This window comes from Ochotona princeps, chromosome X (genome assembly GCF_030435755.1).
Source record: "Ochotona princeps isolate mOchPri1 chromosome X, mOchPri1.hap1, whole genome shotgun sequence".
NCBI lineage: Eukaryota > Metazoa > Chordata > Mammalia > Lagomorpha > Ochotonidae > Ochotona > Ochotona princeps.
In genome coordinates, this window is record NC_080865.1 from 92,745,600 (window position 1) to 92,770,059 (window position 24,460).

The window sequence follows — 24,460 nt, forward strand, 5'->3', positions numbered from 1 at the left end:
GCCAGTTTTATATGCAGTGTGAGTGTATAGAAATTACAAATTACAGATGTCTGTGGAGATTAGATTTGTAATGTACCATCCTTTCATCTGGCCAGGATGGACAGAGAAAGGCTGGATACATCACAGTGGGTTTTGAGTGCCTACTATTCATTACATAGCAGGAAAGAAAACTAATTTAGGCCTCAAATAGCAAATTTTGGCACTATTTATTAGTCTGGGTATTTTGCATAGTTATTTCTAAAGGTTTGGGCAGTTTTGGATAAAACAACTGAGCACATACTTGCCTGAGCAAATGCTAACACACTTCCCCTTTTGTTTCTTTTGTTTCTCTGTTATGTCCTTTTTTCTTTTCTCTTTAATCCTAAAAGTATTTGCTGCCTGTTTTCAATCAGTTTCACGGTTTATAGCCAGTGCTGTGAATTCAGTACTATAATGAAGTCTCAGATGCTGTATGGAAGACTGAGGTATTTAAATCATACATAGCCTTAAGAGTTGACTAAATCCCCATCAAAGCAAGGACTGCCAGGGCTTTTGAAGTTTCATTAAAAAGAAAATTCCAGATTAGAATCGATGATGAGAAGACATGTTTCCTTTGTTGCTTCATACGTGATTTTGATTAAGTAGCAAAATTTTTATATTTAAAAATGCTGAGTGATTTGTAGATACAGTAATACCTGCTGGCATCCGGCTGCCACCATTCTTGCTGATCAGGTGCTTTCTCAGAAAGCTACATTTTTGAAACAGTATCATGAACATTCCCACATCATGGTAAAAAAATGGAAAGTTTTTAATAAATTTTCAGACAAAAGTTTGAGGCATGGTTGATTGTGATTCCTTCCTGCTGTGACAACCTGGCTCCTAAACTGTTGACTTGGGAGAACTGCACAAATAACTGATTTTCAATTTGTTTGCCATTGCTCCGAAGAATCCATGTTGAGATTGATATTCTAAATCTGAAAACTTTCATGGCTGAGCTTTTCTGACCTTGCTTGTCTGACCATGTTACCTATCATTATAATTTGATCAAGTTTAAGACTTATTCAGGAAAAAATTTCCTCCCTTTACACAGTGTTACTAATGTGAGTATGGAAGTTAGTGCCTTTCAAAAATCATTGTCAGGTGTCTAGAATGACTTCCTAGGCAGAACTGTAGTAAGTTGCAGAATGATATAATTATTTTATAAATAACTGAATTCTAAAATATGTCTGTGAATAGATTATTAGAATCTTGGTGCTTTTTAAAAGGGAATAGAGTGGCAGAAGTTAATTTTTAACAGGTCTGTATAGGATATTTTAAAACTTAGAAATAATTGAAGATTTTTTTTTTTAAGATCACTGTTCCAAAATCATGGTTAAGTTCACTTTACTGTTTTGTCTACATGTGAACTTTAAGAAATTGTACAGGTGTAGGATTCTGTTCCTCTGCTTATTTTGTGATGTTCTTAGTATTTTTTACTGTGTTCTTAGGTAAATGATTTTCTCCTTGAAGGGGCACCTAGCTGTATATAAAATACAGTATCTATTAGACTTCCCCAGAAGGCGGTGATTTAATATTATACATTGTTGTCTGTATAGAAAGAATTCTGGTTATTTCTTTTATTCACTCATTGGGGAGCTGCTGGATTTTCCTCAGGTACTTTAGGCTTCACTGAGTTATCTATTTGCAAATACATTTTTAGGGAGGCACCTTAGGTTTTAATGTTAATTTGTCTATGCTTTTTCATGTATTGATTATTATTTTTAATTTGCCTCTGTTAAATATATCTGAAAATGCATTACACAACTTCCATGATTAGGTAGATACTGTTTTTAAAATGAAATTAACTGTTGTGTTGCCATTCTTATTTTCTTGAGGCTTAAAGTGGCCTTCTAAAGGCAATTTAAAAATCATGTCAAGCTCAGTTGAACAGAAAAAAGGGCCTACAAGACAACGAAAATGTGGCTTTTGTAAGTCAAATAGAGACAAGGAGTGTGGACAATTATTGATATCTGAAAACCAGAAGGTGGCAGCACATCATAAGTGCATGGTAAGTATCCGGGCAGCACATAGGAAGCCTTGAAGCCATTCATGAGAAACTTCATGATGCATGAATATGCCTACATACTTTAAAAGTACTGTTAAAGCAAATTACCACTAATGTTATGCCATTTTTACTAGAAAATTTCTTTTTAAATTTAACATCTTGTTCATGGTTTTATTGTAATTATGTATGACTCCCCCCCCCCTTTTTTAATGTAATTTATAGCTGTTTTCATCTGCTTTGGTATCCTCACACTCTGATCATGAAAGTCTTGGTGGATTTTCTATTGAAGATGTCCAAAAGGAAATTAAAAGAGGCACAAAGCTGGTAAGTTGGTGTTTCTGCCTCTTGAGTATAAAAACTATTTTAAATTCATTATGGAAGAAGTGCTTATTTTAGAGTGTATTGTATTATTAACTGAGAATAATTTAAAATGGCAACTTTTTTTTTTCCTGAGCCAGCAAAATCCAAGGCTGGGTTTAACTTACTTACCATTCAGAAAGGAGTGAAACATTATTTACATTATTCAGGTTTTTTTTGTTGTTGTTTTGAAAAAAAGAATTAAAATCCTCTTAGTGGTTGTATTTACTTAGATACCAAACAATTTGCCTACTTGAGTGTATTATAGTAAGGTTTTTAATTATATTTTCCATAATTTTGATAGGTTTTATCTTCCATTATCAAATTACTATGGTCATTATAAATGAAGATGACAATTAACAGGAAAATGCTAGTACTTGACACTTCTAGTATTTTAATATGGTTCAAATATGTAAGGCGATGTATACAATTTGGGATAACTTTTAATGAATTTTATAGGAATTTTTTGAGGCTGTGCAATAGTAATACCGCTTTAAGCTGTCTTTATTACCAGTAAATGGATTGACAAGATATTACATTGTTCTATTGGAAAAGTAGTATTATTTCAGATGTTTCATGACACATTATGGTTTACTTTGAAACATTTAGTTGAAAGATTTATTTTCATTTTTTTGTAATTGTTTGAGTTCTTTATTGAAATTGCCTGTGTAATTGCGACCAGTAGTTTCACAATCAAATGTTCTGCTATTTTAAAGAAGTATCTATGTTCTTAATCAGTCAGTGATCTCTTACTTTGTATTCTGAGAGTTTGGGGATGAAATGGTATCAGTCTTCTAGTATTAGGGAAAAGGCACCATGATGTACTTATTTCAAAGGTAACATTTAAGCTTTATTTCAGGGAAAATGATCTCAAATTCTGATAAATAGCATTGGTAAAAAGTGAGAATTTAGAGGTCAGACTGTTTCTGTTGTAAGATCTAAACTATGAAAATCTTTAAATTGTCCTCACACAGAGAATCGTAAAGATCAAATGAAAACTCTATTTTAAAAAATGCGATTTTATTTGATTTTTGAAAAGGTTACTTCTGTTACTGTGGAGTGCTGACTTTTGAGAAACAAGAACACTGTGGGGTTTGTTTTTTTTTGGTTCTTAAAATGAATTTAGAAAAAGAAAAAGTACTATTTATTTAAAAGTGGTTGACTATCAACTATATTATGCCATTATTTATTGCTTGTCATGATGAATATCCCTGGAAAAAGCTTCAGTACCCTGACTTGTTAGAACTTTTGTCATTTGATGTGTCTCCTGTAGTCAAAACTGGAGCAGTTTTGGTCTCTAATGTTGAAATACCATTAGCAGATGTTCCAGGAAGCAGCAGAATGCATCTAGCAGTATTGCTGAATTTGTTGGAGATAATTTATTTGGACTGCTTGCTAGGAAAACATAAGAACTAGATGCAAGTTTCACTGTTACTGTTTTGATTAATTTTTCATGTTATATAGTGTAGGGCATCAATTTCCCCCCCTCAAGTGTGACATGAAATAAATAATGAACTTATTCCTTGATCTAGAGAGTGAAACAATACTGGGGTGAGAGCAGAAGCTGTAGTAACAGACTTCAATAAATCCCAGCTCTATTCCTCACTCACTGAGGGATCCTGAGTAAGTTATTTCTTTCTCTAGGCCATACTTTTGTCACGTACAAAAAGGGGATAATGTTAGTACTTGACTCGCAGAATTATTGGCGGTATTAAGAGAGAGAATATATAGGGCTTAGCACAGAGTTCAGTACACGGTTAGGACTCAATGAATGGTAGCCACCATCGTAGTTATTTATAGTAAATAAAAATAAAATCCTGGTAATGATTGTAGGATAATGAAAAGCATGCTAGTTTGACAAATCATAAGGCCTATTTTTTTTTTCTTTAATGACTGCTACTGATACATTATGTAACTTTAGACAAGTCATTAACTTATTTATCTTTTTGCCAAGTGTAAATAGCTAATGCTGTATCACTGGTTATTACATGGTGATGTTGCATGCTTGCAAAGAACGGTCAAAGAGATAAGATTTGGACCCAGCGTGGTAGCCTAGTGGCTAAAGCTCTTGCCTTGCATGCGCTGGGTTCCCATATGGGTGCTGGTTCGTGTCCCAGCAGCCCCGCTTCCCATCCAGCTCCCTGCTTGTGGCCTGGGAAAGCAGTCAAGGACAGCTCAAAGCCTTGGGTTCCTGCACCCACGTGGGAGACCAGAAAGAGGCTCCTGGCTCCTAGCTTTGGATCACCTCAGCTCTGGCTGTTGTGGCCACTTGGGGAGTGAACTAATGGGTGGAAGATCTTTCTGTCTCCTTCTCTGTCTCTGCAATTCTGACTTTCCAATATAAACAAATATACCTTTAAAAAAAAGAGATAAAAATTTGCCTTAGAAAAGATGTTGCAGGAACCATTTGGACACTGTTAGTGTATAACATTGATGAATAGTGACAGAGCAGAGAAGTTTTGAACCTGAGCTTATTATTTTCCTCCCTTTTCTCCCCAGATGTCAACATTTAAATAACTATATAAGGAGAGAAGAGGACAGTATTTGTGTATTTAACTTTGAAATAATTTTTACGATGCCTTTTATCCTTTAATTTTGCTCCTCTCATTCGATACCTTTTAAAAGCTTGTTTTTTAAGAAGTATTTATTTGAAAGACAAAGTATCAGCCAGAGAGTGAGAGACTTTCCATCTGCTGATGAACTTCACAAATAGCTGTAAGGGCAGGACATAGATGGGCAGGGCTGGAACCGGGAGGCTGGAGCACAGTCCTGGTCTTCCATCTGGATGGCAGGAACCCAAGCTGTTGCATTGTCTTCCCTCTCTGCTTTCCTAGGCACATTAGTAGGGATCCAGATCTGAAGCAGAGCAGCTGGGATTCAAACCAACTCAAACTAGAACTGTGATATGGGTTGCTTAACTGGTACACAGTACCAGCTCCCCATCGTATCATTTTTTTAAAAGAAGACTTAGCAAGTACCCACAATTTCAGATTTTAATTTTTTCTTTGATTTTCTCTGTGTTAGTTTGTCTTTGAGACTTTTGTTTAGTTTGCTTTTAAAATTTATTTGAAAGGCAGAGCTCTCCCATCTTCTGATTCACTCTGCAAATGCCCTCAACAGCTTAGGATGAATCAGGTGAAAACCTGGACTTGGAATTCCAACCCGATCTTCCACGTGAGTTCCTGGGATCCAGTTACTTGAGCCAACACCTACTGCTTCCCAGGATTGCACATTAGCAGGAAGCTAGAATTGGAAGCAGATTGGGACTTGAACCCAAGCACTCTGATGTGGATGTGGGCACTCTGTGCCAGATGGCTGCTCCTTATGTAGTTTTGTATGACCATTACACATGTCAGAAATCAACTGGGGAGGGAGTGTGAAGAGCTTTATAAAACTAGCTTTCCTAATTGACTTTTCAAACATGTTATTCTGTGAGCCTGTTTGCCCTGGCTCCTGTTCATCTGGATCTCTTGGTAAAAAAGTAGGTCATGAATACCCATTGAAAAATCAAAAACTGGAATGCTGGCTCTTGAGTGCTTTCCAGATAGATTGCAGTCTGTATCTGATGGTGACACCACCGGTGCTTACTTCCCCCGACAGAAAGAAGAGACTGGGACTTGGGAGAGGGTTTAGGCCAGATTGGCCCAAATCCTGTGACAATAGTGGGCTACTAGAGCAGGAGCTACAGGTGCGTGCTCTCTGTGTTCTTGATGCCTTTGCTTTTCAGGCTAAGGTTTTCAGGTCAGCCATAAGAATTAAGAGGAAAGGGGCCAGCGTGGTGGCACAGCCAGCTATTTCACCACGGTGGTGCCAGCATCCCATGTGGGTGCCTGTTTGTGTCCCAGCTACTCCACTTCTGATCCAGTTCTCTGCTTATAGCCTGAGAAAGCAGCGGATGGCCCAAGGCCTTAGGCCCCTGTACCCACAAAGGCTATCCGAAAGAAGAAGAAAGAAAAAATCTATTGTAAAAGAAAATATTGATCTCTTTAAATCATGTTTCAGGATATAGCACCAAGATAGACCATGAAAAATCAGCCAGAGTGCTAAGGCTTTTATTATCCAGGCCCTGTTTTTCTAGTTTAGACATACATAGGTGATTTTTCCAGAATTACCTCCAGTGCCTACTGAAACCATATGGAGAACATCAGTTTGTACCATCTATTCTTACTCAAAAGCCATCTAGCCAAGAACTGGAAGTTTGCAAGTAAAAATATGAGTTACTGCTTTTTTTTTTTTTTAATTTAAGGAAACACTTGATAGCAGTATGTTTGAAGAGTGTGTTCTCTGGATGAGGCGGGGAATATGGTCACTAAGGTTATTTTGTTTTTGTTTTAAAGGCTTACTTATTTATATTGGAAAGTCAGAATTATAGAGATAGAGAGAAAGATCTTCCATCCGTTGATTCACTCCCCAAGTGGCCACAACAGCCAGAGCTGAGCCGATCTGAAGGCAAAAGCCAGGAGCTTCTTCCGGGTGTCCTACATGGATGCAGGAACCCAAGCGTTTGAGCTGTCCTTGACTGCTTTCCCAGGCCACAAGCAGGGAGCTGGATGGGAAGCGGGGCTGCTGGGACACGAACCAGCACCCATATGGGGACCCAGCGCATGCAAGGCAGGAACTTTAGCCACTGAGCCATCATGCTGGGCCCTATTTATCTTGGATAACCATTATTGTAATTGGTACCCTTGTCAGATATATCATGTGCTGCATGAAAAGAAAGGGGACTTAGCCACTAAGCTGTTGCACTAGGCTCCTCTCAGTTTAAAGCTGCTTATTCTAGGTCTTTCTCCTTCCATTACAAAGTAGACTTTCTCTTATTTAAGAAAAGAAATCCTACATGTACTTGATAATCATCTTCACAACTAGACCTTCCCTTTCAAAACTAAATTTTATTCCCTCAAAAAAATTCCTCTGAGCATTTTCTGACTTTTTTCTAGCAGTAGAAATAGGTAACATTTATTGCACTTCGATGTGTGCTAGGAACTAAGCTAAATGTTTTAATTGCATGATCCTATTTAATCTTCACAGTCATACTCTGAGATAGGAACATATTTATTTTCACCTCGCACCTAAGGAAAATGAGGCTCAGGAAAGTAACATGAATGGGCATATAGCTAATAAGTGGCAGAGCTGGAATTGGAATCCAATACCAGTTGACTCCAAAACAGGAATCCCAGTTGTCAGTGTATACTAGCCTAATAAACTCTATCTTTTAACATTCTTAACTCCAACTCACATTTTTAAAAATAGATTGATTAGAGCTTACTTTTCTCATAAAGATGGAAATAGTACTGAATTTAGGATGTAATTAGACTCCTGTTAACTGATATGTTTGGTTAATAGCACCATAATTTTTAGGGTGAAAGTACCGTATGCATCCGTATAAGCATGTTCTGATTATTATCTGCAGCTTCTGAAAATAGACAAATTCTACATGGTTTTTATGTACTCAGTTCCAGTACAGTGTTTGACACTGCAAAGAAGCAGGTGTTTATTGATAGGTGTTGGACCTACCATGAATCTACATTTAAGATGCGTCATCATGTACACCTGTTTTTTCTTCAGTTTTGGAGGAGTGTTGCCCAGTCTGCGAGTTAAGATTGCTTCCTAGAGATGGTAAGGCTTAAAAAAAAAAAAAAACGTGATGAGTACTGGCAATAGGTTAGCTGTGGCAGCGTGGATCAGTGAGCTAGGCAGCAATGAATTAGAGTTTATTAGGATGGCGTGATGGCAGGGTCTTTAAATATTGGACAGGGATTTCAGTGCACAAAGAAAGGAGTAGAGAAGGGCGTAGAACTTTCCAGGAGAAAGGTGATCTACAGTAGGTACTGTGGAGCATGAACTGTAACGATGGCGGCTTATTTGTCTGCTCTACATACATGTCCTGCAGGCATCTTAAACCTCAACTTGTCCAAACCAGTATTCATAACTCCCCTGCCCTAAAACCTGATTCACTTTCTGAATTTTTAATCTTCAACTCTTCTTCCTTCATGTTGATTCTGCTTCTGGGACATCTCTGCCTTTTTATCTTTCTTGATACTACCCTATAACTAGTCTTCCCATCTTCCAGTGCACTACTGCCAATTGTTTGTTTTTTGCTTGTAGAAGTTAACGTCACTCCCTAAATGAAAACCTGTTTTGATTGCTTACTACGTACGAAATAATGCCCAAAAGCCTCAGTATGCCGTCTAGAAGTCCTGACTTGCCTCCCTCTTTCCATCTCTCTTCATTCTGGGTTTCCTTTGCTTGTCCCACGGCTGTGCATATCCTGATATTCATCCCTGGCTCCCCTTTCTCCTGGATGCCTCGCAAAAGTTGTCTTTTTAAATTGCAGCTCAAACTTAAAATGTCATTTGGCCTATGTGACACATTACCCACTATATTGGGTACATATGCATAAGACTTTTTCCTCCACTTTACTATGGACTCTGGGACAGGGGGTTGTATTGGTTTTTTTTTTCCTTTTGGAAATATTTAGTTGAGTGTCTACTTTGGACCAAGCACAATGATATAGACAGTTCTAAATGTAAGTTTGAGTAAATATGGGTTAGCCTTGCAAGTAGGTGGACTGCCGCAGGAGAACTGGGAAAGACGAAAATGATTAAGTGACATTTGAAATGTATTCCACCAGGAAAGAGATGCAATTGGAAGTTGGAGTGGGGTGAGTTTCAAGGAGGAGGAGGAAGTAGTCATAAGAAATAAGGACTAAATACTAGCACTAGCTAAAGTAGGGAGTTCTTTTAGGATTTAGTGAGGGCAAATGCAGCACCCATAACGTATTAGTCCCAGTACTTTTCTATCTGCATACACACAAGCAGAAATTGCCAGGTGGCTTGGTGCTACTAAATCTTCAATGCAGCGGTGCCTACTCAGCTCTAGCAAAAGGAGGATTGGAGTGGGGAGTTGAGGAGGTGAGGGAATTGTAGTTGGGTTCCCTTAGTTATGGATCATTGTCTCAGGGTAGGGGTTAGCAAGCTTTTCTGTAAACAGCCAGATCATAAATATTAAGCCTTTGCAAGCCATATGATCTTAGCTACAATCACAAACAACACACAAAGAAATGAGCATGGCTGTGATCCAGCAAAACTTTCCTTTACTCAATACAGTGGTAAGATGGCGTAACCTACAGGAGGCTTGTCTTAGGCTATTTGGGGAGGGAAAGAGGTAGATTTCTTTATTCTGAGGATTTGCTCAGTGACCCTGTTACCATTTGTGTAATTGAGTATACATGCATTATGAATGTATTCATAGGAGATTTTTTACAAGATTCCAGCTCTGGCATGCAGATTAGTTAATGTATGTAAGTGTTTTACCTGTCATTTACATTAAAATGAACTTTTTAAATTTTTGAGGTGACTAGGAATAAGCAATGCTGAAGAGAAACATTAAGTCTAATGATGGAGAAAATTGAATCTTTGATTATTACTGAATATTTTTAATGCACAACTTTTTCTTTGCCTTCATTTAATATGTATTTTGTAATTGGGAATACAATAAATATATGTCATTATGTAATTCTTATTTATTTTTGCTCACAAAGGATAACCAAAACCAATAATACAAAATAATTTATGATACCTGGCTTTGGGGACTGTCTTTCCATTTAGTTGAATATGAAGTACTTTTTTAGAAATTAGATACAGAAAACAGCATGAAACACACATATCTTGGAAAATGTCTGAATCTTTCAAATGGAAAAACAATTACACACGCTTCAATAAAACAATTTACATTCCTCATCTGTCATGATTCAGAATGTTGTATGGAGCTGGAATATGTAATACTCAAATCAAGATTAGAAGGTTAGGTGAAGAAGGAATTTGATAGGCCTAGTTCCCTTCCCTCTAGTTTTCAGGACTCCTGAAATGGTTTATTTAATAAGTACTTTGATTTAGTCTGTTAATGCTGTTAAAAGCTTAGCAAGTACTTTCCAGCTACTTTATTTTTTTAGAAGTGCCTTAAATTTAAGGTACTTAATTTGGCTTTCAAGCAGCCTGTCACTTTTGAATGACTCTGACAGCTTTTGGATTTCATTATTGCTTGCTTTCTTTTAGACCTCTTAAATAGTGCGAAGTTTGTGCTTTTATGATAAAATGCCATTTAAAAAATAGCTATAGGATTAAATAGTTAATGAGTTCATGTTTTATCCTCCCATGTAAGAACATGCTTTTTTTTTTTAAAGATTTATTCATTTTATTACAGCCAGATATACGCAGAGGAGGAGAGACAGAGAGGAAGATCTTCCATCCGATGATTCACTCCCCAAGTGAGCCGCAACGGGCCGGTGCACGCCGATCCGATGCCGGGAACCAGGAACCTCTTCCAGGTCTCCCACACGGGTGCAGGGTCCCAAAGCATTGGGCTGTCCTCGACTGCTTTCCCAGGCCACAAGCAGGGAGCTGGATGGGAAGTGGAGCTGCCGGGATTAGAACCGGCGCCCATATGGGATCCCGGGGCTTTCAAGGCGAGGACTTTAGCCGCTAGACCACGCCGCCGGGCCCAGAACATGCTTTTTTTTTTTAAAAGATTTATTATATTTTTATTACAAAGTCATATACAAAGAAGAGGAGAGACAGGGAGGAAGATCTTCCCTCCGATGATTCACTCCCCAAATGAGCACAACGGCCGGTCTCTGCGCCGATCCAAAGCCGGGAACCAGGAACCTCTTCCGGGTCTCCCACACGGGTGCAGGGTTCCAAAGCCTTGGGCCATCCTCAACTGCTTCCCAGGCCACAAGCAGGGAGCTGGATGGGAAGTGGAGCTGCCGGGATTAGAACTGGCGCCTATATGGGATCCCCGCGTATTGAAGGCGAGGACTTTAGCCGCTAGGCCATGCCGCCTGGCCCAGAACATGCTTTTTTAAAAGGAATTTTTAATAGATCATCAGAAAACTATCAGTTCACCAGGTAATTCAAAGATCCCTCTGTTCTCTGTATTGATTGTGCGAGGTGTTGTCATTAAGCAGTGGACCTGGAGTTAAGGAGGATTTGAAAGGACATCTCTGAAAACTTAACCTAACTGCACTGTTCTGCTGATTTTTACTAAAGATAGCAGTATCTGTTAATAAAAGCAAACACCTACGTGAGGTGAACTGTTGCCACTTCTCTTTGATTCATATCTCCTGTGAAAATAGCCTAGGTACCTTGTCCCCTACTACCAGTGGTTTTGACATTGTTTTCTTTACCTGTAGGTTCAAGAACATGGCTTGTTTTTGCACCCTCCTTTGCATTCACTGTACATTCATCTGTGTTTTCTTGGAGCAAGTCTTTAGAGAGTGCAATACTTAGAGATGTCCTATCTACACCAGTAATCAGTTCCTGACGTGCTTAGTAGATACACAGGTGTTTTGAAAATAGCAGCTGATGGGCCCGGGGTGTGGCCTAGCGGCTAAAGTCCTCTCTTTGAACGCTCTTGGATCCCATATGGGCGCCGGTTCTAATCCCAGCAGCTCCACTTCCCATCCAGCTCCCTGCTTGTGGCCTGGGAAAGCAGTTGAGGACGGCCCAATGCTTTGGGACCCTGCACCTGCATGGGAGACCTGGAAGAGGTTCCTGGTTCCTGGCTTCGGATCGGCATAGCATCGGCCGTTGTGGCTCACTTGGGGAGTGAATCATCGTATGGAAGATCTTCCTCTCTGTCTCTCCTCCTCTCTGTATATCCGGCTTTCCAATAATAATAAAATCTTTAAAAAAAGAAAAGAAAAGAAAATAGCAGCTGATAAACTTTGAGATTTTCTGTCTACACCAGTAGTCAGTTCCTGACACACATTGTAGATACACAGCAAGTAAGCTGGGCAATGCTAAATTATGCCGAGTGCTTCATCCCTAGCTTCCATGTGGCTCTATTTAGCTATCAGATTGAAGCTCCCTACCCCAGCCTTTTCTTTCTGCATACCCTAGAAGTTGACAATTGACAGTCTCAATCTGGATTACTACCCTATAGCTAGAAAGCAATATTTTTCATTTTGTCGCGTCAGGTTTTATTTTGTAAACTGAAGTCCAGTCCTGGCCTAATTCATTTGAGTAAGGAACAGGTTATGTCTCAAACTCTGGTTCCTACCAGACTTTAGCTAAGTCATGGTCCTGTTAGTTTCTTGGGCCTCTCATGTGTGACTTGGTTCCTCCTTCATCTATTGGTCAGCTCTTTGAGACTGATCATGTGGCGCAACTCACCATGAAGTTCTTGTAGCTTCTAGAAGCAGGATGGAGATGCCATACAGAAATGTCTAACAAGGCAGTTGCTTTTTCAAATCTCCCCAATATGGAACTGGCATAAAGGTTTATTAGGCCTATTGAAGTAGCAAATTAAATAGATGAGAAAAATAAAAGAACTATCATTATGAAGAAATTTGCACTTCTGTTTTTTTTATGCCACAAAACATTTATTCCTCTAAGAATAGTCTGCCATTTTTGCAATTTCCAAAAATATTATTAGTAACTGTCTGCAACTTGCTTTGCTTGCTTATCAAGCTGATTAAAAACAAAAACAAAAAAACCAGAGTAGAGCAGTTCACCAGAACCACCATCAACCATCCTCGGAAACACACAAGAAGATGCTGCAGACCAAGTCGAGAGAGCAGCTGCGTCCACAGAAGTGGACAGTGAGCCGTTATCACAGCCTCGGGGCTTTGGCCATCTTACTCTTTTTTCTAATTTGGGAAGGAGGCACTACCCGATGAGCTGTCCCTTCAGGGCATTGCTGGAAACAAATTCAACATGGAGACACCAGGGTCTCTGTTCTCTAACAGGAAGAAGTCTTCTCATGGCACACAGGGGAGACTGTCCTTAGGTGCATTCTAGAAGATTCTACTGAGGCTCAGTTTCCTGCCTCTTGAGCATGTCTTCTATTTCCTGGGAGACTTTTCCTTTGTTGTCATTTGCTTCTATTGCATTTAACTTCTGATACTCCAGGGGCAGATCATGTTGTTTTGCACGCACGCATACAACCTTCTTATGCTGTGGGGAAGGGGGAACACTCATAATTTGTCATCAGGTAACTTGAACAGGTTAATTTTCTCCCGTCTTGAGTTGACACCTTAACTTCTATCACAATGTAGATTCCACTTTCCACCCGTTCTTGCTCATCCAGAGAACTTTGATTGCTTTTGTCCATTTTCCATACGACTCCCCACGCTTCATCACCAGGACTGTGGTAAATGGTGGCTCCTCCTCCCTGCTACTGCTGGCTTGTTTTGCCTTGGAGATTGTAGAAGTCCGTTGTAAAATCCTGCAGGAGGGCTACACAGCAGAACTTGGTTGAAGTGTTTCGGAGGTGGATTCTTTTCAGTTAGCAGGTTGCTGCCTTATGCAAAGTACAGAAAATGTCCTCCGCCTGGCCCAAGTCTTCATTGCAGCTCAAGTCTGCCATGTCCCCAGCACCACACGCCTGCACGCTTGGTGGGGGAGGGGAGGTGGAGTGGACACGAATGTTGAGTGCAGTGAGACTGCTGGTGACCCGTGCTGGCCCAGCAGACAGCAGTGTGGCCGCCCCTGGCAAGGGGCTCGAGAAAAGGCGGACTCACTTCTGTTAAAGATATTAGGGGACCCAGCACGGTGGCCTAGCGGCTCAAGTCCTCGCCTTGCATGTGCTGGGATCCCCTATGGGCACCAGTTCATGTTCTGGCGACCCTGCTTCCCATCCAGCTCCCTGCCTGTGGCCTGGGAAGGCAGTAGAGAATGGCTCAAAGCCTTGGGACCCTGCACCAGTGTGGGAGACCTGGAAGAGGCTCCATGCCCCTGGCTTCGGATTGACTCTGGATTGGCTCGGCTCTGGCCATTGCAACTGGTTGGGGAGTGAATCAATGGAGGGAAGATCTTCCTCTCTGTCTCTCCTCCTCTCTGTATATCTGCCTTTCCAATAAAAATAAATAAATCTTTAAAAAAATGAAAGTGGCTTGCAAGAGTATATCTGATATGTGAATGAAGCCTTTTATGAGGGGTGGAAAGGGAATCTTCTGTTGTTTTTGGAGAAGGTATTCCCCTCAGGTAAACTTTAATTTCCCCACATTGGAGGGAGACATTGATACAGTGCATGGTGATAACTCAAGGCACCTGTGATTTCTGCTGCTGCCTGGTAGGGATGGTGAGAAATTGGAGTGACCCATTGGTGGGAAGCAGAATGCCAAGCCTCAGCTCCCACCATCTGGTGTCTTGCTGTGGTGAGGGAGTTGGTGGCAGTAGTAGAGATCCCATTTTTCCAGTTACTCTACATTTTTCCGAGAGGGTCTCTGTTTTATTCTTAGTTCTCACAATTAAAAAAGTAAAGAAAAGAAAATTAGTAGCTACCTATCTGGTTTCTTGGCTTCTTTAATTTTCCTTTCTGTCTTTCTTTGCTTCTCATCCTTGTTTCTAACAGAGCTGATCTTTTTTTTCCCCAAGCACTCATGCTACTACTCATTCTGTGCTCATTGAACTGGATGATTCTGTTTCCTTTTTCTCAATCTTAGAGTGTTCAGATATTTTATAAATCCCTGAGGATAATTTATGTTAAAATTTCAGGTATTGAAAACATGAATAAGAAGGGAATATGCCATAAGATATTATAGTCTTGAATTGACATATTTATTGAGCACTATTTAATAACACTTTAGCCTTCAATAATTTATCTGGAAAGTGTTGTGTAACATCTATATAGTGATAATTATCTAAAAGGATAAAATAATGAGAGTGAAAATGAACACTTTATATCTTAAGTTGTAAAGGATTGTTTTAGGGGTTGGAGTAGAGTAGTACATTGAAGGACAATTTCCTTTTGCTTGGATAGATAAGCAGGGAAATTTAATATTTTATTTGAATTTTATTATGGATAATTTTCCTCATTTTGTTAGTACCTTACCAAAAATTTGACTCTTTGGATATGAACACTGTATGAAACAGGTCTGAATTCTAATTCAGCAAAATACCTACTCCTAAACTTGAGAAGAATTTTCCACACTGAACATACTTTTATTGTTATATCTTTGTCTTTCTCTTCCTTGAGTAAAACTGATAATAAAGTAAGATTTTTCTGACTTTTTAAATTATTGTAGTTAACTGGTTACTGTCAGAATTGGTTCATTTTACCATAACAGCTTAAATCAGTTACAATGGGCAGATTTACAAGCCGCCAAACACTGCTTTTGATGTATGTTGGGCTATCAGTTTCCTTTGCATTCGCATGAGACAGAGATGGGAATTTGAGAGCGTTTGTCAGAGTATTTATGTTTTTTTAATGTTTTTGGCATATATGTGTACTTTTGTCCATTGTAGGAAAATCAGAAAATAATGGGGAAAACCACTCCAAGCTACCCCTGCAGCATGGTGCTGCTTTTACTTCTGCTTGTTTTCAAAGAATGTCTGTCATAAACATCATTGGGCTCCTGATCACGGTTTTATATCCATGTCTTTTCTTAACATGCATCGGCTTTCTCTCTTGCTGGTAAAGTGTCTTGGAAAAGAGTGCCTGTAGATTACCTCTTCCAGTGGGTGTGCTGTAATTTATTGAACTTTGACTTGTTTTTCATAGACGATTTTCCATTTGAGATTGTTTTAAACAATTCTATGACTGTGCTGGTACTTAAATTTGTTTGGGTCTCATTTTTTAAGACCAAATTTATGGAAGATCAAAGAATATAAACTTGAAAAAACCCTCTCCAATAAATAAGGAGACTTGCTTTTTAGTAGGCATGTACCAATTTCCAGCAACATAGAATGGTGCCTAGCTCACCATCTTTATGGAATTTGAGTTCAGTACAGTATTTTTAACAACACTCAGTATTGCTTACTAATTGAATTTAGTAATGCATGTTCCACATACACCTTTCTGAAACCATTTTAGATGTGCTTTTAAGGTAAACTACTTAAAGCAGAGTCCTGAAAGAGGCTGGGTAATATTCAGTTTATTGCAGATTAATATATGCAGAATTCATGTAAGCATCATAACACTATAAGGCATTTACTTGGTGAGTATAAATCTTAAATTTACTTTGTTTTTTCTAGAATTTATGTAGTTTATGGTTTTTGATAAAAATGTGATTCAGTGAAATAATAGAACGTTATGCTTAAATTGTAATATAAATATTCTTCCTCCACAAGAATATATAAATCATCCAGCGCCGTTCTCTGCCTGATAATTTGGCAGAGTACATCTTCTTACAGTCAGACTTTGAAGCTTTTGTATTTATTTAAGGAAGTGAGGTCTTTTCACAAGTACTAATAATGGGTACTTGCCCTTGTGTTTTCTGGGAAGTACCTGTATTGAGAGTGTTTCATTTCTGACTTATGATATGAATATTTTTAAATAATGCCTTCACTGACAGTTTTGAGTGTTTGACTTGCTTAGAAAAATGTAAGAAATTTCATTGCAATCTGTGTTAGCCACTTGTTACATTAAAATTGTTTAGAAGCCAAGAAACAACAAAAGTTAGGATGGCAAGTGACTTTATGTTCACATTAATAAAGAGGAGTGAGGACAGTTTAGAATGAGATATACAGTAACCATGAAGCAAAGAAATAGTTTTTCATCTTTACCTTATTTGTGAATTTTTTTAGGAGATAGCTTCATTGAAAGTCCACTTATATAGACTACTCCAATATATGAATCAAAACCACTAATAATCACTGTTACATTTTTTTGTGAAAGAAATGTTTTCTAAATCTAGAGCATGAGCTAGTTAATATGAATTATCCATTAAATTTAGGAGTTAAACACGTCTTAAAATATGTTAGAGGACTGTTCATCTGTGTAATTGCTGAAAGGTAAGTAGCAGGTTCAGTTGAGCACATTTTTACAATGTAATCAACTTGGTATCACAGAATATCCCAGAGCTCAGGATACTTAAAAAATTACCTAATTCTTTTATCCTCTCTCCTTGCTTCACTTCAAGTTGATTTTTACCAGGTTCCCAAATAATATCTAAGGCTTTTATCCCAGAGATTCTCATTGACTAAGTGGAAATTTTGATGAAACCTTTTTTCTGGAATGAGGAAACATTGTCCCCAAGATCTGATTGTTTTATAACGTGGCATATAGCTCGCATTCCAGATCTACTGTATTTCAAGTTTTTCTAGATCATAATGAAACAACAGACATTAATAATGTCCTTTTGATTTTTGTTAGTATTTAGCATGAGGAAGAACTTTTTTTCAAATTATTTCTAAGAAAGTGTAACATTCTCAAGTACGGAATTTTCAATAACCAATTTGTTTTTCTTGACAGAAAGATAATATGCCTCTAACTTGATACCTTGGCCTCAGCAAAATCACATGCTGCTAATACTATTTTGTTGTATTTCTGTAGATGTGTTCTTTGTGCCATTGTCCTGGAGCAACAATTGGCTGTGATGTGAAAACATGCCACAGGACATACCACTACCACTGTGCATTGCACGATAAAGCTCAAATCCGAGAGAAACCTTCGCAAGGAATTTATATGTAATTATTTGCTCTATCTAAAGTTTTTTTGATCAGTAATACCTTTATGCTTTTGTAAAAACAAATTTCCATTTCAGGCATTTTATTCTCATCATAAAGAATGTTTTAGATAAGGAGTTTAATGCTCACATGCTTGGGTCCATGTGGTGGGTGTGGAAGAGAGTTGATATAAGAATTTTAATGGTAAGATATGTTTTACTGCAACTTGGGACTAGGATGAAGTATACTGCTCCTCTTTCTTATTGTGTATCATGAGTTTAGGGGCAGCGCTGGTACACTGCCACCACTTGGCATGCTTATGTGTCATATCAGAGTGCCTTGTCTTGAGTCCCAGCTTTCTGCTGATGTTACCCCCGAGAGGCAGTAGTTGATGACTCGAGTACTTGGGTCCTTGCCACCCAGATGGGAGACTCAGATTGAGTTCCAGGCTTCTTGATGGTGGCCTGATCCAAATTTGGCTGTGGGAGGCATTTAGGGTATGAGCTACAGGTTGCAAGATCTGCCTCGTGGTCTCTCTTACTCTGTCTCTGTCTTCAAAAAATAAAACCACTACACGATTGTGAGTTCTAGTATCAGCAACCAAAAGTTGAGTTTAATTTTGTCTGCTTACTTGGTAATTTTCTGTATCTTCCTTTTTTTATAAATAGGGTTTATTGCCGAAAGCATAAGAAAACTGCACATAACTCCGAAGGTATGTCATACCTAAAATAGTCATTTTTCAGTTTTGAGAAGAATTTCGAGTAAAATAGTGAATTTTATGACACTAATTTTTATCATGATGTTTCTCATTAAATGTATCTAGAACTATTGACATTTCAGAAAAGCATTAGAATAAATTAATGAATATAGTGGGAAAAGGTCAAAATTTTTTCCTGAAAAGGTCAAAATGTTTAAAAAAAAACTTTTCCCCTAAAGTTCTTGTAAAATGTGTGTTGAAACTTCATTTCTCTGCAGGAAGGAACAACCTAGTTGCAATGTGTTTCTGTAATGGTTACAGTTGGAATCCTTGTTACAATCAGTTGTAGGAAATGTGAACTTGGGAATATTAATAGCCTTTGTAATAGATCACCAGGCTTTCTATTAAACATTCATTCATCTTGTACAGTAGTCTCACCCTGTATCTGCAGTTTCATTTTCTGAAATTTCTGTTACTTTTAGTAAACTGTGTTCTGAAAATACTAAATCGAAAATTCCAGAAATCGGTCATGCATCTTAAACAACTTGTTAGTTTATGTTATTTTGTTATTAGTTACTGTTAATATCTTACTATGCTTAGTGTTTAAATTAAACTTTGTCAGAGATATGTGTATGTGTAAAGAAAAAACAGTAGCTATGGGATAGGAACTGTGTGGTTTCAGGCGTCCCCTGGGGTCTTAGAATGTATCCTCCTCTCATAAAGAGGGACTAGTGCTTTTCAAGTTATTTAATAGTTTGTTTTCACATGAAGCTGTAGAAACCCAGGGTGCTCTTATTTCTGTGTACTTAGCCCAAGTTGGGCTTAGCCTTGAAAAGGGGTAGGAGAGTTCTGGGTTGAACTAACTTGTTTCTTCCTACAGGTAGTTCAGTATTTTAACTTTCAATACAAAATGACTTATATTTGTTCTCACTTTGGTCTATTCTTTTATTTAGATTAGAGATCCGATAATACATTGCTTAGAATTAGAATTATTTGATCGTTACTGTTTTAGGAAATTACTTCTTTTATTAAGATTCACGCAGTTATGATGGGTAGCATATTCAAATTGGTGATCCTTTTGAGTCCCTCATATCTTGCTCTTTATAATACAAAATAATACTGCTTTCCCTGTAGAATCCAGATTAATCTTAACAAAGTACTGCTTAAAAATATACAGGTTAGCAAGAACTAACTTTTAACTTAATCCAGATAAATAATAAGAACAGAATATTTTTGGAGTGATATTGTGGGATTGAAAAGCCTTTGTATTTATTTCCTACATTTTCTCAGTTCTAGAACTGAACAAAAAAATCTGTGAAAGATTAAAGTTTCTTACCTTTCATTACATTTTAAGTATATTTTTCAATATTCTGTAAGATTATACTGGCTAGGGCTCGGCAGCGTGGCCTAGTGGCTAAGGTCCTCGCCTTGATCCCATATGGCCGCTGGTTCTAATCCCGGCAGCTCCACTTCCTCTCTATCCTCCTCTCAGTATATCTGACTTTGTAATGAAAATAAAATAAATCTTTAAAAAAATAAGATTATACTGGCTATATATGTTAGGTGAGAATTCAAAGTCCTGATCTGATTAATACAAGTATATGAACTTTTTAGGAAAAGGGATTTGAGATATTTAAGACAATTAATATGTACTAATTACTAGTAGCCAGCTGGCATTTTTATTCCCTAGATTGCTGAAGCTGATAGTACCATCTAGTGGTAGCGAAAGGTCACTGCAGACTATATAAAGTACATAGAACAATTTTGACCACTTTTTTGTTCTGTTAAAAAGAGATTGAAATTTGTACTTTACAAGGCAACTTTTATTTTAATGAAACTGGCAGTATTACTACTACTTCAAATTTCTGACACCACGTATTTGAACTCTGGGTTCCGGGTATACTTCTGGAGAACATTGGGTTTTCAAGTCATGGTATATAGATAGTATGTTTGTACTCATGTTGTAGAACATGAAGTATGGTTTATTATTAAAATTCCTATTTGAAAGGCAGAAAAAGTGATAGATACAGATATTTTCTGTCTGCTGGTTTACTCCCCCAATGTCCGCAAAAGCTAGAGCCTGGGTCAGAACAACAGAATAAGCCCTGAACTCAGTCTGGGAGTGCACATGGGAGGCAGGGACCCCAGTACCGGGTCGTCACCTGCTGGCGGAACCACAGTCAGGATGTGACCCCAGGCACTCCGACAGAAAATGTAGCCGTCTCAAGCCACATCTTATGTGCTATGCTTAATGCTTGCTCTCAAAGTATAATTTTGCAATGTAAAAGTATTATAGATGTTATGTTTATTGAATTTTAGCTTTTACCGCATTTATCTCAAAAAAAATTTTTTTAAAGATTTTATTATTATTGGAAAGCCAGATATACAGAGAGGAGGAGAGACAGAGAGGAAGATCTTCCGTCTGATGTTTCACTCCCCAACTGAGCCACAACGGGCCGGTGCGTGCCAATCCGAAGCTGGGAACCAGGAAACTCTTCCAGGTCTCCCACGCGGGTGCAGGGTCCCAAGGCCTTGGGCCGTCCTCGACTGCTTTCCCAGGCCACAAGCAGGGAGCTGGATGGGAAGTGGAGCTGCCGAGATTAGAACCGGCGCCCATATGGGATCCCGGGGCTTTCAAGACGGCGTGGTCTAGCGGCTAAAGTCCTCGCCTTGAAAGCCCCGGGATCCCATATGGGCGCCAGTTCTAATCTCGGCTGCTCCACTTCCCATCCAGCTCCCTGCTTGTGGCCTGGGACAGCAGTCGAGGATGGCCCAGAGCCTTGGGACCTTGCACCTGCGTGGGAGACCCGGAAAGTTCCTGTCTCCTGGCTTCAGATCAGCACAGCACCGACCGTTGCGGCTCACTTGGGGAGTGAATCATCGGAGGGAAGATCTTCCTCTCTGTCTCTCCTCCTCTATGTATATCTGCCTTTGTAATGAAAATAAATAAATCTTTAAAAAAATAATAATTGAAGGGAAGGAGCTCAGATCTGTTATTTAAAAGACTTATTTGTTTGAAAGCAGAGCTAAGAAAGACAGACAAATCTTTTGCCTGATAGTTCACTCCTCAGATGGCCATAGTGGCCAGGGTTAGAACATTTGGAAGCCAGGAGCTTCTTCTGGGCCTCCCGTGTGGGTAACAGGAGCCCGGGCACATGGGCCCTCGTCTGCTGCTTTCCCAGGCACATTAGCAGGGAGCTGGATAGGAATTGGAGCCAGTACTCAAGCCGACATGCATTTGGGGTGACGACACTATAGGCTGTGGCTTAACCACTGAGTTAAGTGGTTAACCACTCATTTAAGCCACAGCACCAGTTCCCAAATTTATTTTCTCTGTCAAGGAAACCTAGGGAAAAGTGTGAGGATTATAGATTGCAGAAAAGAGGTTTGAAAGAATAGCTGTGAGGACTGGGAAACAAGTTTGCCTAGAGAAATGCAAGGCTTCCAAACTAGGTTGAGATTGGCAAGTATGAATTTATGTGGTAGTGCCCATCCTAGATGTAACATAGAGAAAGGGGTCACATGGCTAATTCAGAATTAGGATTTTGACAAGTGAGTGCAGCAGAGATGTTAGGGAATAAATGAGTTTGGAATATTTGCAAAAAAGAAATCTGAGCTAGATAGGGAAGAAAGTGAAAGGAGAAAAAAAATCTGAAGACTGCAGCTCCTGGTAAAATCGAAAAACAATGAAAAAGTACTTGGGGAAATCAGTCATTTGTGGTTCAAAGTGTATCAGGAATTCTGAAGTAGAACCATTTTTGGTGGTTTTTAGGTTTATTGGATATGATTATGGGAATTGAGCAGTTGATAGAGGACATCACTGAAAGTCAAGAAACTGAGGGGTTGGGTGGGTTTTTTGCTGTGATTGCCCTTGTGAATACCTGAAATAACCCATGGATGATACCAGAGGTGGAAATGAAGAAAGGAACTATGAGTAATGTGCTGAAGAATGAAGTGGAAAGATTGGAGTTAATTATTAGCAACAAGGAAGAAAAGAGGGTAGACACAGCTTCTTTCTACTTGGAGAAGAGTCTGTAGACCAGATTTGGCATCATTTGGGAGCTTGATAGTGATGTCTCATCTGAGGCGTCACCCCTGCCTGCCTGCCTAACAGGAATTTCTATTTTGGCCACATCCCCTATAGTTTGTATTCACTTTAATATTTTTAGAAGCATTCATTCAACTGAATGATGTAGTCCTTAAAGATGCAAGGCTTCTAACAAGAGTATATAGAACTAATGGCCAGGAAACACTGTCTAATGGAACTTGTGGTGATGATGAAAATGTTCCTTATTTACACTGTGCAGTGTGGTAACCATTAGCCACGTGTGATTATGGAGTATTGTTCTTAAAACAGTGTGATGCCTTCCTATTTTTAACAGGAAATTGATACCTTTAAAAATGGACAAGAGGGTCCGGTGCCATAAGCCTAGTGGCTAAAATCCTCACTTTGTATGTGCTGGGATCCCATATGAGCACCAGTTTGTATCCCGGTGGCCCCGCTTCCCATCCAGCTCCCTGCTTGTGGCCTGAGAAAGTAGTTGAGGATGTCCCAAAGCCTTGGGACCCTACACCTGTGTGAGAGAACAGTTAGAGGCTCCTGGATCCTGGCTTCAGACCTGCTCAGCTCTGGTTGTTGCAGCCGCTTGGGGAGTGAACCAGCAGATGGAAGACCTTTCTGTTCTTTCGTCTCTGTAAATCTGACTTTCCAATAAATAAAATTTTTAAAAAATGCTTAAAAATGGACAGAAATAACTAGAATTAAATTCTTTGTTGTAAATATTTTTTCTCTGTGTATGTCTAAATAATAGATATATTTACATTTTTAAGCAGTATTTTAAAAATATTAATCATGGGTACAAATGGTCTTGTGTTGTAACTGATGCTAGTCTGTTTTAGAGAGGTACTTTAATATGACAGCTTGACATCACTAAAAACATTTGAGTGCCCTCAAGGAACTGTGATTAGGAATGAAAGGTGCTTTATTTCAAATCATTTTCATTAATAATTTAAGACTTCGGTGCTAAATTTGTATTGAACAAAATAATCTGTGATGAGATTGAGTTTCAGTTCTTCATCACAAGCGTCTGTAGAATACAAGTCATGGTCACAGACAACCAGTCTTTTTGTAATGCCTGTCTTTTTAATTTTTCTTTCTTTTTTTAACATCCAAACAAACATTTATTGAAATTTACTGAGTGTCTGCTGAGTGTAGGCACATTTGGGAAGGTGGAGTCTGACTGTGTATGAAGGTGCTACTGTCTCAGTATGACAAGAGTCATTGGTAGCAACTGAATAGGATTGTGTGGTTTGCAGGGCATTCTTCACAAATAATTTTTAAAGGCAGCTTTGTGAAGAAGGTGTTAGTATTAAGTCTCGTTTGATACATGGGATGACTTTGCTTCATAAATGGTAAGTACCTTAATCAAGTTAAGATCCCATAAGTGGCAGTTAGGTGTTCTATCCCAAGACCCTTTGTACTTCACACTGTTAAACCAGGTGAGACCTTTGGACAGGTTAGGAAGTGGAGCATAAACCAAGAGCATGTAAGATGAAGAAAACATTGGTTAAGAAGAAGAAGACTAGTAAGGAGGTAGACATGGCTTTGTAACACTAGGAGGCAGTTGGGAGTTGCTTTGGCCACCCCATAGGGCCATATCAGAGACAAGCAGAATGGAAAGAAGCAGCAGCTTGGGCTGTGTCAAGTGCCATAGACATAGTAGGGTTATATTTGTAAGAAGTTGGAACCAATTGGTGGAACACAAAAAGGACAATTTTATCTCTGTTCATGTCAGCCTGGATTTTTAGAAATCGCAAATATATTGTATTTATCTGTTTGAAAAGTTCTTGAGTATTTGTACTAAAATCAACCATTCAGAAGACCATACACTGTAGGCAGTAGGCTTTCTTCCCACCCTTGCCCTTGTAACTCAGTTTCCAGATTTCTTTGCTAAAAGCAAACAAGTATGTCCTTTCAGTGCAGTTCCATGCATC

The 24,460-nt window shown here is 38.8% G+C and overlaps 1 protein-coding gene and 1 pseudogene across 3 annotated transcripts in view; one reads left to right on the forward strand and one right to left on the reverse strand.

The window, feature by feature from the left end:
• The window catches only part of PHF6 (PHD finger protein 6), a 46,970-nt gene that overhangs the window by 2,266 nt on the left and 20,244 nt on the right, over nt 1-24,460 (forward strand). For 2 of the 3 annotated variants that reach the window (XM_058659203.1, XM_058659202.1), the window contains exons 2-5: nt 1,854-2,026; nt 2,246-2,347; nt 17,657-17,790; nt 18,438-18,481. In XM_058659203.1, the coding sequence (XP_058515186.1) occupies nt 1,889-2,026; nt 2,246-2,347; nt 17,657-17,790; nt 18,438-18,481 (418 nt within the window). In that variant the 5' untranslated portion in view covers nt 1,854-1,888. The remainder of the gene's footprint in view (nt 1-1,853; nt 2,027-2,245; nt 2,348-17,656; nt 17,791-18,437; nt 18,482-24,460) is intronic. The other variant, XM_058659204.1, reaches the window with a different exon arrangement.
• On the reverse strand, nt 13,114-15,622 carry LOC105941969 (gamma-glutamylcyclotransferase-like; annotated as a pseudogene).